The 16,412-nt window shown below is 28.3% G+C and overlaps 2 protein-coding genes across 2 annotated transcripts; one reads left to right on the top strand and one right to left on the bottom strand.

Annotated features, from left to right (window-relative positions):
• Window positions 1-7,111: 7,111 nt before the first annotated feature.
• LOC107161788 (alanine--tRNA ligase, mitochondrial-like) lies at window positions 7,112-12,823 on the top strand. The gene is made up of 15 exons (XM_089222731.1): window positions 7,112-7,467; window positions 7,693-7,908; window positions 7,961-8,134; window positions 8,190-8,338; window positions 9,122-9,286; window positions 9,354-9,495; window positions 9,566-9,693; window positions 9,755-9,908; window positions 10,422-10,674; window positions 10,746-11,181; window positions 11,243-11,433; window positions 11,509-11,909; window positions 12,106-12,257; window positions 12,313-12,505; window positions 12,572-12,823. Exons 2-15 carry the CDS (start codon window positions 7,714-7,716, stop codon window positions 12,770-12,772), a joined length of 2,934 nt encoding a protein of 977 aa, XP_089078857.1. The 5' UTR covers window positions 7,112-7,467; window positions 7,693-7,713; the 3' UTR covers window positions 12,773-12,823.
• Acat1 (Acetyl-CoA acetyltransferase 1) lies at window positions 12,810-16,253 on the bottom strand. Its single transcript, XM_015512081.2, has 10 exons — window positions 16,014-16,253; window positions 15,891-15,936; window positions 15,639-15,791; window positions 15,201-15,315; window positions 14,940-15,133; window positions 14,652-14,856; window positions 14,508-14,593; window positions 14,263-14,451; window positions 13,186-13,343; window positions 12,810-13,122 (listed from the first exon to the last, which is right to left on the bottom strand). The coding sequence occupies exons 2-10, from the start codon at window positions 15,912-15,914 to the stop codon at window positions 13,002-13,004; spliced, it is 1,245 nt and encodes a 414-aa protein (XP_015367567.2). The 5' UTR covers window positions 15,915-15,936; window positions 16,014-16,253; the 3' UTR covers window positions 12,810-13,001.
• Between the last annotated feature and the right edge of the window lie 159 nt (window positions 16,254-16,412).

The following is a 16,412-nucleotide window of genomic DNA, read 5'->3' as shown; positions in this document are numbered from 1 at the left end:
ATCTTGACATTGACAAGGACAACTAATAGTTAATACACTAAACTAAAATAATGCGTTCAGACCGACTATTTAGTTATTATTCAGAAAAATGGGGGGTGTTACTCGACAAAAAATATAAACATAAATGGATTCACTAAATTACTAAATAACTAAATAAATGTACTAAACTACTTGACTAAGTTAGTCTGTTCATACGCGTTAGTAGCTAAACTAACTAACTAAACTACTAACCTAGTGTGAACTAGCTTTACTTAATTCTAGTTGATTAGTGTGCACTGTGCACTGTACATTCAAAGGGTATGGTCGAATTGCACTTATTTTAAAAAAGGTAATGGCTGAACTGCACTCGGGTAAAAAAAAAGGTAATGGTCGAACTGCACTCGGGTAAAAAACAGGTAGTGGTCGAACCGCACTTGGTCTCAAAAGTATTTCAATAAAATTATCATGCATTTGAAGGGGTTAAACATTTAGTTAACACTCATTTTCCTATAATTATTATATTTTATTATATTTTAAGCTCAAATATGCGGCTTTCCACTCGAAGTTCAATAAATCATTTTCATCACCACATCCAAATATATTTGTTTTCATTGATGTTTTAACACAATTACAAATCGACACCTACATTTTAATGCAGAATACTGACACAAGACCATCAACAACACGATACCAGAAAAAAAATAATATTAAAAAGTATATTGACTTATATACTCAAAAGCGTATTACCAGGCTAGAATTATTGAATGCAGTTAGTCATTTCTACAAAAAATGATCGAAATGACAAAAAAAAATATTTATAATAAGTAATGACAATAATTAAATTTGACGATTAAAAAAAAAATGTTTGATAATAATAATAATACGTATAGTATAATATAATATAATAATTATAATGTAAGTATATATAATTAACATAATTTGAAGTTTAAAACAATCATATTTAACCACCAATGATTAAAATCATTGTCAGTCCTAAGCCTGTAAGTGGGAAGAAAAATGAGTGTTAGCCCTAACCGCTTTAAATGCATGATAATTTTATTGTAATACTTTTTGAGCCCAAGTGCAGTTCGACCACTACCAGCCAGTTTTTTACCCGAGTGCAGTTCGAGCATTACCTTTTTTAAACCCAAGTGCAATTCGACCATTTGTTTGTAGATAATAAGTGCAATTCGACTATCCCGCATTCAAATTACATATAGTTTACATTGTTTACAATAAGGTTTACGATTAAATTAAATTGTATAATTTAATTTTCTCTAAAAAGTTAATAATTTATTGAAGTTCAAGTTGTATAACTTCTCCTAATAGATGTAGTTTGTAGTATTTTTTTAGAGTCTTGGAACTTTATTCACTTATATGTTTGACTAAATGTTTGAGTATTCCACTACACATAATTCATATATAGGGTGTAGGGTGTAGACGTTGTTTGTGCTTCGATATAACACTTAACAGTATTGAGATTTATCGCCAGCGTCAATTGTTCAATAAACATTTAACCTAACCGATTAGTGGATAATACAGAGTGACTCAAGATTGTTGCTCCTTGCACGAGAAACACCTGTCAGCTGGTATATTTTAGTACCTACGTCTGAAAGAACCGATTCAACGCAAACTCTAAAAACGCGTGAGTTCTTATTCGGTTGGATAGGATTTAAGTCTTAAATAATACGAAGAAGGCACACTGGTGGTCAAATAATTTTGTCATGGGGGGAATATATTATTTAATTGTTATTATATATTAAGCATTGCAAAAAAGGTCATGGGGATTCTGTCCCCCCACAGATGACTTAGCTAACCATTGTATCTTAAAAACGAGACATAATTAGTTATTCTGTGGTAACACTTCCAAGTTTCAACTTCCAACAAATTTATTACCTAAATCTATTTTCAAAATATTTTCTGTTCTGATTTATGATTTTTAGATTTTACTCTATACACTAAACTCTATACAGTCTACACTATCATTTTTGCTGGTACCTACAATAAAATGATAATAGTTTTATCCACAGTGGTGTATCCAGAGAGGGTAGTGGTTGTAACACAGAATAGATACAAAGGTTGTAACCCCTCTGAAAATTGTTCAATGTTTAATGTATGATTTTTCAGTATAATAAAAACACACAAAATTCAAAACAACTAAAAGTTATATTCTCTCTAATCCCCCCCCCCTAAAAAAAATTATTTGTTTGATGTTTGTTCTGATTTAACTCAAAATAGTCAAAATATATCAATAGAATTTTGATGAATTTTTGTTTTAAATATTTCTCATGTCTCCAAAAATGCTGTAGATTATGTTTTCTTCAAATTGTTTAATAAATTTACATAATTATTATTATTTAAGTATAATTGCATGGTGTAATATGTATTTTGGGTATTACCATGACCGACCGACCGCGATAGTATATATAGAATATTCTAGAAGAGATAAACAAATAGCAGCGATAGTACTGCTATTTTTAGATATTCTGATATTCATGTACTAGCTTTTGCATATTACCACAGATTATAATCTGTGATACTACCATATTATTAGCATTGACCACGATTAAAGATAATATGGTTGCACAACGAAGCATAATAAAGTGACTCTTCGAGTTTCCTTGTTATCACAACAAGTAGAACCGAGAACTGGCGCTCCAAACGTTAAAATATTGAATCACAAATTTGAATAATTTTAATTGATAATATTATACTACCTTTCATCATATTATCTTCATATTACTAATTTAGTAATTTATGTATGTTATAAAAAGTATTAAAAACACAGAATGATAGATACTGTAAGTCTGTAACACATTTATATTTTATTTATATTATGTTTTGACACAAATTAAAAACAATATATTTTTAACGATTAATTAATAAAGTACTTAGGTACGTCACTTTCTGTATGTAATGTAAATTATAATTTTAGCTAACTACCTACGAGTTTTGATAATTTTTTTTTAGTTTTATTTTGTTTTTTATTCATCTGATTTTTAATATATGTATACTGTCTCATTCTCATTATGACAAACGTACTACATATATCAGTTAGCATATCAGTTTGATGCACGTTACATTCAAATGTCAAAGTAAAACACCAAAAGTAGATATTTCTTTACTAGAAGTACAATTAACACTAAAATTACGAATCACGAAATCACAATAAATTGTAAAAATCGTTGAAAAGTTCGTATTTTTAATCACGTTTACTTTTTCATATTTTCCCGGGAAAATATTGTGCATTGTGCATATTATCACTGTTATCACAGAACATTATTGAATTCAGATGCCTAGTACTTAATTCATATTCTATGAGCGCTAGTGAAAGTTTCTAGGGTATCGTTGATAATAAAAGAATTTATGAGCTCCATTAAATTGTTTCTTATCATAGTTCGTTGGGCAACCATATTATCTTTAATCGTGGCATTGACCATAAATCAATATTAATATAGTATTTATAGAACTTTCTAGAACAAATGACCCTAATAAATAGGCCCAAATGCTGACCGTTATGGACATTCAATATTCATGGACGATTTATTGAATTTCGGAATAAAAATCCCTCGACGAACGACCGCAGAAAAAAAATACCAGATTACATTATTACTCTTATGAAAATAATTAATATAAATATTGTATTATTGTATATCGTATAATGACTATAATATTATACTTATCATTCAAAAAATCAATATATATATATAAATATAGTACCCTGTCACCCTGAAATATAATACGTTTTTTATAATATTTAGGTGATAATGTAAAGACATAGGTAGGTGTAATCTCATTCGCAGGTCATTCACAAGTGGCACAACAATACCCCACTATCTAGGGAAGTGGGCTACTCCCCCCCATCTAAACAAAAAATTAATTATTAAATAAAATAAAAATGTCTGTTAAAGTTAGATGAACGACCCCGAAATCAATCACATGATTAAAATCAAAAAATTTAAATAAACACGAGAAATTGAGAAAAAAAAGTTTATATTATGCACCGACAATATCAATATAAGTTTGATCAAATTTCGCAGGCCATACCTGTGCATGACAGGCATGACCCGTGGACATGCCTATGGTATAAAATATAAAAACTTCAAATGTTCATTATAAATATACATATTCAACTTCAATTCAATAACTAATTCATAATTGTGATTATGATTATCAAAATATTTTTATATACTTACTATTTTTTTAACACTTCAAAATCTATATTTTATGTCATATAAACTCGATCATTTGTAACATTTATATAAATATATACTAAGAATTTATTAAAAATTATTTAATATTATATAATACATCTATTTGTTGTTCAATATTAAAATCATTATTATGTGGTTGTGAGTAATGTAGTCTGGGGATTTTTATTCCGATTACCGATCTATTATATCCATGTTTAGTTATTATAGATTTATAATTAATAGGTAGTAAAGTTTTTATGATTGTTTAATGGTTTAAATAATGATTATTTATTGTGTTTTAATATGCCTAAAACAAAAAAATCACAGTTTTCTAACCTTTCAATCTAGCTTATAAATTTGTTAATACTGTTATTTGTTAAATACTTTACATTACAGTTTATCCCAGAAATTTATGTCTCGTATTACGCTAAATATCTACCAAACGTCCAAACTACTATTTTAATGACAATTGACAAAAATTCAAAAAAATTATTACCTTTAAATTTAAAATTAACATTTCATGAGAATAATAATATTTTTTAACAAAAACATAATCAGCTCTAACTCGATTACTATTAAATTTCGATATTTTTTTTAAATTTGATTTAAAAAAAAATAAAAAATAAATAAATAGCTATTTTTAAATCTTTAAAGTGTTAATTTGAATAAAAAAATAATATTGATTTTTTAAATTGATGTTATCATAATGTAATTGATGTAAGGCATCGTTTCTAAACCTTTTTAGTGTCGCGACCACCAAAATAGGTATACAATATGGTCAATCACTTCGAGACCCCCTGGCCCCTATATGGCTATATCTATATTAACTATTAAGTATAAATTTGAACGATACAAATATCATATCAAATCAAAAAAAAAAATTAAGTTAATTAAACGTATGACAAAAATTGTTGATATTATATGATTAGTAAATAATTTAAAAAATATACACATGTCAGTAAATTCTCAAAAATCATAATTTTTAATAGTTATTACTACGTTCCAAACTAATTTAATCAAAATAATCTAAGATACAAATTACTTGACTTAGATAAATCTTTTTACCATCAAAATTGTTTTTATAATCAGATTCACAAATAGGCCATTTTGAATTTTGAATTTATCCAAACATTTTTTTACTAAGTTTAATTTTTTTATTTTCAATTCTAAAAAATAAACATAAAATGTATTATACGTGTAGTACTAGGGTCACTTAATGAACAAAAAAAAAAAAATGGGTAAGTGGATGACGCTCAGAAGTACAGTAGGTTGTAAGTGGGTCACTGTAACGGATGGTATTAAATTTGAATTCAATGATGTAATATCATTATATACGAAAAACGATTCTGAATGGACACGGTTTATCAGTCTAGGATATGTTATATTTAAATATTGTCATATATTCTATTTTGAAACAAATATTTTATTTTTCAATTAGGACGCATTTTGCATAATAAGGCATGGTTAATCAATTTTTCCAAAAACATTGCATGTAGGTAGTTATCATAATTCATAATACCTAATATTATCATAGATATACATATAGGTACCTGATTTCATAAAAATTTAAAACTCAAACACTCAAAACATTTTTCCTATAATGATGCTTCGAGTTTTCTCTATACCTATTTGAAGGAAAACTTACGGAAAACTTAGTGTTGTATTTTTAATCCTTAGTTATAAACACAAACATTTTTATGATTTTTCAACTTCAAAATTATTTGTACATTTTCGCGGTTTCGACAGATTTCGTAAAAATTTGAACTATAAACGCTTATAAAAAAAATTATGACTAACGATTTTTAATTTTTTTTAGCTACAATAAGAATAACTCATAAGGAACCTTGTATTATTCCTTAATTCCCGTTTTTCTGTCATTTTTTTTTTGTTTTTCTCGACTTTTTTGAAAACTGTTGGAAAATGTTTACTTTTGACCTCTATAATGCACCAAGGATATTCACTTTTCCATCGGAAACCACCCCCAAAGTTTGAATTTGAAGCATTATTTCGACTAGTTATGCTGTACACAGACACACACAAAAAAACCACACACATCATTGTAAAATCAATACATTCATCTCTTCGTTCAGAATCTAAAAAGAAAAAAACGTCCGTAATTATTTAATATTATAAAACTGTGAAATCGTACGTTTTTTTTCCTTTAACCACTTTTATTTCGAGTACCGTTTCAATAATCGAAAAATGATCTCTCTAAAATACCAGCCAACTGAGCCAACAACATTACCTTTCAGAAAAGATGCTACCAGTTGATACTTTTGAGCAAGTTTAGAAGGAGAAAAAGTGTTTTCAGAATAAAAAAGAAAAAGAAATAAACATCATTGTAAAACCAATACATTCCTCGCTCCGTTCAGAATCTAAAATAAATAATATTAATTTGAACAAAAGTTATTCCAAAAGTCAGTTCTATCTGTTACACCATGTACACATATCATATTTTATAAAACAAATTATTACATTGAACATTAACTATAGATTTTATGTTTCTTCTTAAAAAATAAATATCAAATAATTAGAATTTATTGTTTCTGTTATATCGGATTGATGAATGATTTGCAAAATATTGGTAGATTAATAGCCAATAATAGGTATAGCCTATACCGTATAGGTATCATTTTGAAGTATAGTTATTAGTTGCCTATAAGGTACATATTAATTTATAATGAGAGAAGAAGGTACGTGAATTGGCCCCTTTAAAATCTCATTATTTTTATATCACACTGGGAAATGATTTGGAAATTTCGTAAACCAATTTTTGCATATTGAGTAAATCATTTTCAAATAAATGTTTCGTGGTATTAATCGAGCATTTAAAATTTATTATTTAAATGGTAACTGCATCGCGATCTAGTTTTCTTTTACAAAGAACGTTATCATTTTCATTGATGCTCGAGTTTAGACAACGACCGGTAGTCGGTACAATTTATACTCTATGAGCACGAGGCACGGCTATGATTATTATACTCATTTATGGATTATTGATTACAGTATTACGGATAATATAATTAATATGCATGCCATTATAGAGTAATAACTCTATGATGCATGCCCAAGCGGTGGTCACCACTCTTTACTATCTATGGGCACCACTCACCAGCAAACCTATAGATAACAAGTATTTATAAAAGTATATAAACACTATAAAAGTATAAAGTACCGGAACCTTCGGGAGAATAAGTCTTCTATAATTAGTCAAGAGATGGTTCAGAAGTTTTGAGCCTTGAGGTATTGAAGCTTTAAGAGGCTCTCTAGACGTTTATGTATACTCATAGAAAAGGTATTTAGTTTTATTTATATTCAGTATTTTCATTCTCTTGGTCGTTTTTGAGATTATTATTAATTATAAGTCAGGCGTTTTTCACAAGAATGTTGAATAACTGTTTTATTTTGTGACACTATCTTTTTATTTAAAAAATATTAAAATGTAGGTAATCATTAAAATTATTATACCATAGTTTATACAAAAAAGCATAATTACTTGAGTATTTTGTTTTTCTTACAGATATTTTGAAGAAATGAAAAAATGATTAAGTTTAAGTTGAAGCCATTAAGTATTAATTATAGAAAACGTTATAAGTCATTTTTGTCTTCAAATGAAATACGTAGACGATTCATTGATTATTTTGTTGAAGAAAATGATCACACTTACATTAAATCTAGTCCTGTAGTACCTTACAATGATCCTACGATAGCTTTTGTGAACGCTGGCATGTGTCAGGTAAGAGTATTAGAATTATAAAAAAAAAGTTAATGATGATTTTTTTTATTAGTTTAAGAGTGTGTTACTTGGTCAAAGAACTTTAGCAGCCAATCGTGTGGCCAATAGCCAAAAATGTATAAGAGTCGGTGGTAAACACAATGATTTGGATATTGTTGGTTTGGATGGTTACCATCATTCATTTTTTGAAATGCTTGGAAACTGGTCTTTTGGACATTATGGCAAGGTTGTATGATAATTTAAATTGTGTTCGGAAAATCTGAAAAATTTCATTTTTATAGGCTGAAGCATGTCGTCTGGCTTGGAATTTACTGACTTCACCGCCCTATAGCATACCCACTGAGCAATTATATTGTACTGTATTTAATGGCGATAAAACACTAAATGTAGAAGCTGATAATGAAACTCTTCAGATTTGGAAACATATTGGGTTAATATTTTTTTTTTTTTTTTTTTATTGTATCCCACTATGTCCGGGAGTAGGCACGAAGGCCTAGTTTGGAATTTCTATTGGGGTACCCATAGGTTTCTGCCATGCCCCGGAGTGGGGGATGGCGGCACTTGTTCTCCGGACACCGTGACTTGCCTGGAGAAGTATGTTGCCCAATGGTCGAGGATCGAACCCATTCCGACTGAGCCACAGCCGATGTGTTGGACCGCTCGGCCACCTCATCCTCCTAACCCACGCCCTCTAATGAGGGCCAGAATTTTTTAATTATACTTAACATCAACTCGAAAACTTATTATTTAAGAGGACGCCACACCCGCATGTGTTGTCTTCGTCTTTCAATTGCGTAACATGGCAAATTTTATGCTCAGCAGTTCCAATTTAGCTCCATTAGTTTACAACTTGAAGTAAATTGACCTCTTATAAGAATTAAAGGTAACATTATTATCTAGGTTTTCACAGAGGCTTTTTTATTATATTTCAATTTTGAAGCGAGTTATGAGTATTTTTAAAACTGTGAATTGCTTGTATATCTTAAAATACTCATAACTCGCTTCAAAATTGTAATATAATAAAAAAGCCTCTGTGAAAACCTAGATAATAATGTTACCTTTAATTCTTATAAGAGGTCAATTTACTCCAAGTTGTGAACTAACGGAGCTAAATTGGAACTGCTGAGCATAAAATTTGCCATGTTACGAACTTGAAAGACGAAGACAGCACATGCGGGTGTGGCGTCCTCTTAATATTTATATATTATTACAGTGTAAATGATGATCATATTGTTATGAAAGGAGTAAATGATAATTTTTGGGAAATGGGAGAAACAGGACCTTGTGGGCCTTGTACAGAAATACACATTGATTATCCTCCATCTGGAGGGAAAAATCTTATTGAACTTTGGAACATTGTTTTCATACAATATTCTCGGTAATTTTTTTCCTTTATAATTAAAATTGATTTTAAGTTAACCATTAATGAATTAGATTTTGTCTAGAGAAAGAAACACTATGCAAAAATTACCAAATTATTTCATAGATACTGGAATGGGATTGGAACGCTTGACAATGGTGCTGCAAGATAAAACATCTACTTATGATACAGATTTATTTTCTTCTATATTTGACATTATATTTAATGTAAGAAATTAATGCACCTTATAAAAAACAAACTTTTTCATTTTGCAATATTATTATTTTATGCAACTAGGCATGCAGATTATCAAAGTACACAGGACTATTTGATGGCACAAATTTAGATACTTACTATCGGGTTTTAGCAGATCATGGTCGAATGATAACTATTGCACTTTCAGATAATATGCTACCCAGCCAAAAGTTGTTTCTATAATATTTTTAAGTTTTAAACTGTTTATTTAAGTGTTTGTCACTATTTCAGTCATAAATTGAGAAGACTGATACGAAAATCATTTATATTGGCTGAAACAAATTTCAAAATTCACCCAGGGTATGCTTTGATGTGTGATGTAGCTAATGAAGTTTCAAATAGTCTTGGTCATGTGTATCCAGAGCTGATTAAAAACAGTGAAAAGGTTATATGACAGTTATATTAATGTCGTTTAATCTATACTAATTTTAGAGTATGTCACCCATGTTTTACATACGTAAGACATTATACATTTTTAATCACTAGTTTTAATAGTATGCTATTACTTTTATATTAGAATGAATCGACCTATTATTAAACCTCTAGGTAAGAAAATTGTTTGTGTTTATGCATTGGATTTTATTTGATATTTTAATTTTTGAAAATTCTTAATTTCTGATTTTTAATATAATCTAATATTTTATATTATCTTGCTTGAAAAAAAAAATATCAAAAAATTTCCGAAGCTTAATCATAGATAATTTTCTTACCAAAAAGTTCTATTATAGGTCAATTCACTTATCAAAACTAACAGCACACTATTAAAAATATTAAATATAAGGGTGTGTATTACGTAGTAAGTTTGTAAGACAGAGACAACAAATGTATGGGTAGTATCCTCTTAAATTTAAACTTTCAATATAATCTTAGGTTCTAAAATATTTGTATTTACTTTTAGGTTAAATATTTAATAAAACACGAGTATACTATATTTAACAAACTAAGAATGTCTGTTTTGAAAGATTGGAAAATGGTGGTTAAAGAATGTCCAATGTTAAATAGTTTTAATCCTTATGAAGAATGTACGGGATTCGTACCAGCTTGTAATTACTTAATTAAACATAAAAATATGAGCAACATACCAGCCTTTACATTGTATGATGCATTTGGTCTTGAAAAGAAAACGATTGGAAGGCTATCTCAAGTGATGGGTATAACATTATTGCCCTTGTTTTTATTGATTTAGTATAACTTTTATATATTTTTGTTTTTGTTTTTCTAGGAAGACCAGTGAGTTGGAATGAACTTGATGAAAAATTAAAAAAATTACAAACAAAAACCACTGAACATATAAGAAAAAAATCAATTAATTATATGATAGGAAATATACCAAAAACTGATGATAGTTTTAAGTATGAAGTTATTAGACATAGCAATGAATCATATTTATCACCAATAGTCACTGCTAAGCTTCTAGCAATTGTTGATATTAATGGTAATATTGTGACTGAGACTGATATCAAACAGCAAGGAGATGCTGTTTCATTAGTATTGGATAAAACTTCCTTCTATTGTAAAGCTGGTGGGCAACAAAATGATATTGGTATAGTTAAAACTAACGATGGTCTAGTATTTGATGTCATTGATGTAGAAAAAATTGAAGAAAGTGGTGTTGTGTTACATCATATTAAATCAAGAGATTGGCCCATATTATTAAGGTACTTTTTTATCACATTGCATTTTTCAAAATTAATTTCATACTTGCGATTAAATTTTCAGCGAAAAGGAATTACATGTTCAAGTTGATTCAAATTACAGACTTGGATTAATGCGTGCTCACTCATCAGTTCATATATTAAATTCTGTTTTAAAATCATATTTGGTTGTTACTACTCAGTTATCAAGCTGTATCAAAAAAGATTTTATGTCATTCACATTTGCACTCTTTGGTCAAAAGTTCTCACCAGAAGGTATTGTTGACAAAATAATTGATTTTATAGTTTGATGTCATTAATCATTACATATCCTTTTTGATATTTGTTCAGATGCTTTAATTATAGAAGAAAAAGTCAATAGTATAATACAATCTGCAGTATCAGTTAAAAGAACTACAGTGACATCTAATGATTTAAACCAAATTAATGTCACATTACTTCCTGGAGAAGTGTATCCAGATGAAGTGCATTTAATAGATATGTACAGCAATGTTAATGATATGTATATATCAAGAGAAGCATGCTGTGGAACACACATTCAAAATACATTAGATGTGATTGATTTTTGTATAGTCCAATATAAATGTCTCAGTAATGAATGTACCATAAAGGCAGTAACGGGGCCACTGTGTACAGATGTAAGAGTTTTTGGTCAACAATTAATGGATAAATCAAATTTGTTTGAAGATTTGGTGAATTCAACTAATTTAAATAATATTTCTCCAACAAAGGTAAATCATTTATTAAAGTAAAATGCCTTAAAATGCATATCATAGGAGGATAAAAAAATAAAATAAAAATGAATATCGTCTTTTCACAAATTTTACGGGAATTGCAACCAATTCATATATATTTTATCACATTTTAAATGGGAACATATTAATATTTTACCATTGTAATCAATATTTTCAAAATGTTTGTCTTTAGGTGCATTTGTTGATAGATAATAAAAACCAATTAAAATCAGAACTGAAAAATATTTCCCAAAACTACATACCATTGAAAGTTCAAATTCAAATTAATAAGAAAATCTTTGCTACTGAAAGAAAAATTCAGAAATTAATAAAAGAAAAAAAGATGTAAGTAATTTGAATATTTTAATTGTATTGAAACTCACTAATCTATTGTATTTAGGCAGATATTAGGTGATGCAGTAAAAACATTATGTAAAAATAGCTATGCTGTTGGTTATGTAGAATGTGATGTAACCTACCTTGAGAACAATTGTTATGATTTTGAAAGTGTTATTCATGTTTGTGGTGAAATACCTTGCTTATTTTTAGCTTATAATAAAGAGCACATACATGTATACTTACGTATTCCCAAGGTATGTCACATAATTTAAGAATATAATGAACATTGAACATACTGTTTTAATAATATTTTATTGTAGGAACAAGCGGAGGATATAAAATGGTTAAACGATTTCTGGGAAAAATTTGATATTAAACCAATTACATTTAAAAATAAAATCCAGTTTAAAGCTACTGAATTTAAAGTCAAACATGTAGATAAATATATGGCATTGAAGCTTATAGATAATGTAATTCGAGATGTAAAAAAAACTTTTTTAGTCATTTATGAAAAAGATTAAAATTATATTGTTCAAACTAATTTAAATAAATAAATAGTTGTAAAATTTTAATAGTATTTTATTTTATTTCCCTTATTCATATAAGTTTAAAAATATAATAATCATTTTAATTAAATATATTTATGAAAAAAAAGTAACTGCAGTCTTAACTCATATGACACTGCAATAATTAAATAATAAATAATAAGATTTGTTAAGTAAAAATATTTCTTATCCATTATATAAAGAATTATAACCGTTCAATAAGAATTGATGATGCTCCACCACCACCATTACAAATGGAAGCTACACCTTTTTGTCCTGGTTTTAATGCATGAGCCAAATGAACCACAATTCTGGCACCAGACATCCTAAAAACAAAAAATTTTGACAAAATTCATTAATTAATGTACATCGTAAAGTGACATATTTACCCAATTGGATGACCTAAGCTAACAGCTCCACCATGTACATTAATTTTAGATGGGTCGAGGTCTAATTTCATTATATTAGCTAAGACAACTACACTGAACGCTTCATTTATTTCCCATAAAGCAATGTCATCTTTAGATACACCACTTTTACTAAGCAACTAGAATCAAATTATAATATTTATTATTAATTTTGAATGTAGGTTTATGTTTGGGAAAATGTATAATTGGGCACCTAATAGGTTTATGTCTGGTTTGGGAGGGAGAAATGACGATATCTCTCTTACTCACTAGAAGTCTAGAACAGCAGTTCCTAATTATGTGCCCCAACATAAAACCCAATTCACTGTGATGTTACAGAAACAATAAGACATTAGTTACATAATGTAACAATTTTCAACTAAAAAAAAAAAAACTATAATTATGGAGAAGAAAAATAATGAATGAAAATATGAGCAAAGGTTGTTTTTTTTAAATTTAGCAAATTTCTTAAGACACGAAAACCATTTTGAAGATCACTTATCCCAACTTGTTATACTGTTTGTGAAACACTCACAAAATGAAAACATTGATAAATTTGAATGAATATTAAGCCTATCAATTCCATTGCTTCATCTGAAATCTTTCAACTAAAAAAGTAAGGTTTTTTTTTTTTGAATCAGCAATATGGCCTAGTGAGTTTGTAGAGATCACTGTTGGAACACGTTTTTTGCAGAGAATCCAAGTGGCCAAATATTGAGGAGCTTGTGATACCAGACAATGCAATACCATAGCATAAATTAGTGAATGTGTTCAACCGGATCCCAAAAATGTAACTGCAAGAAATTGACTCAATTTTTGATTTCAATAGATAAATACCCCCTTCTAAATAATAAGACTAACAATTACGCAAACCTCCTTCAACATACATGTGAACATTGTGAACCCCTAGAGGTACACAGATAATAGTTAGGGAAACGCTGGTCTAGACGTATGGTTGTTTGTTGAGGGAAAGATGTGAAGGTGAGCATTAGTCCACTAAGACATTCTGTTCTCCATAACAATATTTAAAGCAACCTTTAAAAAAGTAATCATACATACTTTGGGTATAGCAAATGATGGAGCAATTGGAAAATCAATAGGGTCAGTAGCACCATCTTGAAATGCAACTACTCTGGCTAAAGGTTTCAAATTTAATTCTTTTACAACATTTTCATTTGTCAAAACTAAAGCTGCAGCCCCATCATTAATCGTTGATGCATTTCCAGCAGTAACTGTTCCATTTTCTTTCTAAAAAAAATTCTTTAAAAAAAATCCAAAAAAGTAATATTTAAAATAATATTTACTTGAAAAACTGTATTCAATTTTTTAAACTTTTCATAATCTATTCTTTTAAATTCTTCATCTTCAGAAACAATAATATCAGGTTTGCCTTAAAAAATTGAATTATTTTTAAGTCATCAGCTTACAATAAAAGAGACATTTGTCACCTTTTTTTTGGGGAACATTGACTGGAACAATTTCTTGAGCAAAGAGTCCCTGTTTCCACGCATCAGCACTTTTTTTGTAACTGCTTAAAGCAAAATCATCTTGCTGTACTCTACTTATACCACATTGTTTAGCAGTATTTTCAGCACAACTGCCCATGTGAACTTTATTGTATACATCAGTTAAGCCATCAAACACAATCCCATCCTAATAGTTAAATCAAAAAAAAAAAAAAAATTTAAAATATTACATTTGTATGAATGTTTAACATATATAAATAATAAACGAACAGATAAATTCACACCACCATATTTTGTATCTCCTCTTGCTAGATAATATGGTACATTAGACATAGATTCCATGCCACCAGCAACCACTATTTGTTGATGACCACAAATAAGACTCTGAGAAGCTAGCATGACAGATTTCATACCAGAAGCACAAACTTTATTTATTGTTGTACATATAGTTGATTTAGGTAATCCTATGAATTAATAATAGAATTTGTCACATTGTTTAAGCATGGTAATTATAATAATTCACTAATTCACCAGCAAATATTGTTGCTTGCCTTGCTGGCGCTTGCCCAACACCACCTTGACATACATTTCCCATAAAAACTTCCTGAATTTCATCTTTTGAAATTCCGGATCGCTCTACAGCAGCCTGCAGTAAAAATAAAGTTAATAGTCTTAATCAACCCATAAACAATGAAAAATAAATAAATGCACAAATATGAAAATTGTTCACTAGGTACTTCATAAAACAAATTAAAATAACCTAATGATTTTTTTTCAATATTCTTTATTCTATATGTTATAAATTGTAGTTTAAAATATGCAAATTTAGATAAGTATTACTTTTTGTTTTATAAGTAATAGAATTCCATTTTATTAAAATAAATTAAGAATTAAAAATTTGTTTCCAAATAAATGTTAATTTTATATATTACTGTTAAGACTATAGTATTTAAAATACTATGTACTCACCTGTATAGCTATAGCACCTAGTTTAGTAGCAGAAAGACTCTTCAATGATCCACCAAAAGATCCAATTGGAGTTCTAGTAGCACTGACAATGAAAACATCTCTCATAGTTGAAGTTGTTGATATAGATCGTCGGGTATAAGTTTTTATTAAGCACTATTGAAAGAATATTTTATTAAAAATCATCAAAGTAAATATAATTTATATCTCAAACATAGTCATAATTGAATTTTTGAAAAGCTGAGCTTTGCATACCTTTCCTGTATTGAATTTCATCATGACAATGGTTTTATTGTTAATACTGTGCAAAATAAATAAATTAGTTATATATCTTTTATAGTAATTGTTAACTCTAAATAGAGAAAATCGTATTTTTACTTATAGTTGAACTTGGTATTCTCTTAAATTATTTATCCAACGAATTTCAAAATAATCAAATTGCAATAGTATATTTCCAAAGACACCTTTCTGACGATGGCTTTTACAATAACACTAGCTGAACAAGGACTAATGAGTGAGTACCAACTAGCTAATTAGTAGCTGAACCTTTAAAAACATATTATAATAACATGTTGATAGCACATTTCAAAGTGTAAAGATCAAAAGTGCATACTATATAGAAAAAAAAGTTAAGAAAATGTTATCGTTATTTTTTTGTATTAACAGTTGGTTAATCTGATAGATTAGATTATAGCCACTGACTATGAATACATTGAAGAAATTTCATAATATATTCATATATATATTATATATGTGTTATGGCGAATATCTATTAAA

This window comes from Diuraphis noxia, unplaced genomic scaffold, assembly GCF_037042655.1.
Source record: "Diuraphis noxia isolate RWA-SAM2 unplaced genomic scaffold, SU_Dnox_SAM2 contig0003, whole genome shotgun sequence".
Classification (NCBI taxonomy): Eukaryota; Metazoa; Arthropoda; class Insecta; order Hemiptera; family Aphididae; genus Diuraphis; species Diuraphis noxia.
Note: the sequence above shows the minus strand (reverse complement) of the source record. Positions and strands in the feature narration are given on the sequence as shown.

Bases quoted from the DNA above. Each gene is read 5' to 3' on its own strand.
- LOC107161788 (XM_089222731.1), top strand. From the start codon at position 7,714: ATGATTAAGTTTAAGTTGAAGCCATTAAGTATTAATTATAGAAAACGT. The intron at 8,135-8,189 runs GTTGTATGATAA...TCATTTTTATAG, and splicing joins CTTTTGGACATTATGGCAAG to GCTGAAGCATGTCGTCTGGC. The intron at 9,909-10,421 runs GTTATATGACAG...ATTTACTTTTAG, and splicing joins TGATTAAAAACAGTGAAAAG to GTTAAATATTTAATAAAACA.
- Acat1 (XM_015512081.2), bottom strand. From the start codon at position 15,914: ATGATGAAATTCAATACAGGAAAG. The intron at 14,857-14,939 runs GTTCGTTTATTA...TTTAACTATTAG, and splicing joins ATGGTGGTGTGAATTTATCT to GATGGGATTGTGTTTGATGG. The intron at 14,594-14,651 runs GTGACAAATGTC...CAATTTTTTAAG, and splicing joins CAATGTTCCCCAAAAAAAAG to GCAAACCTGATATTATTGTT.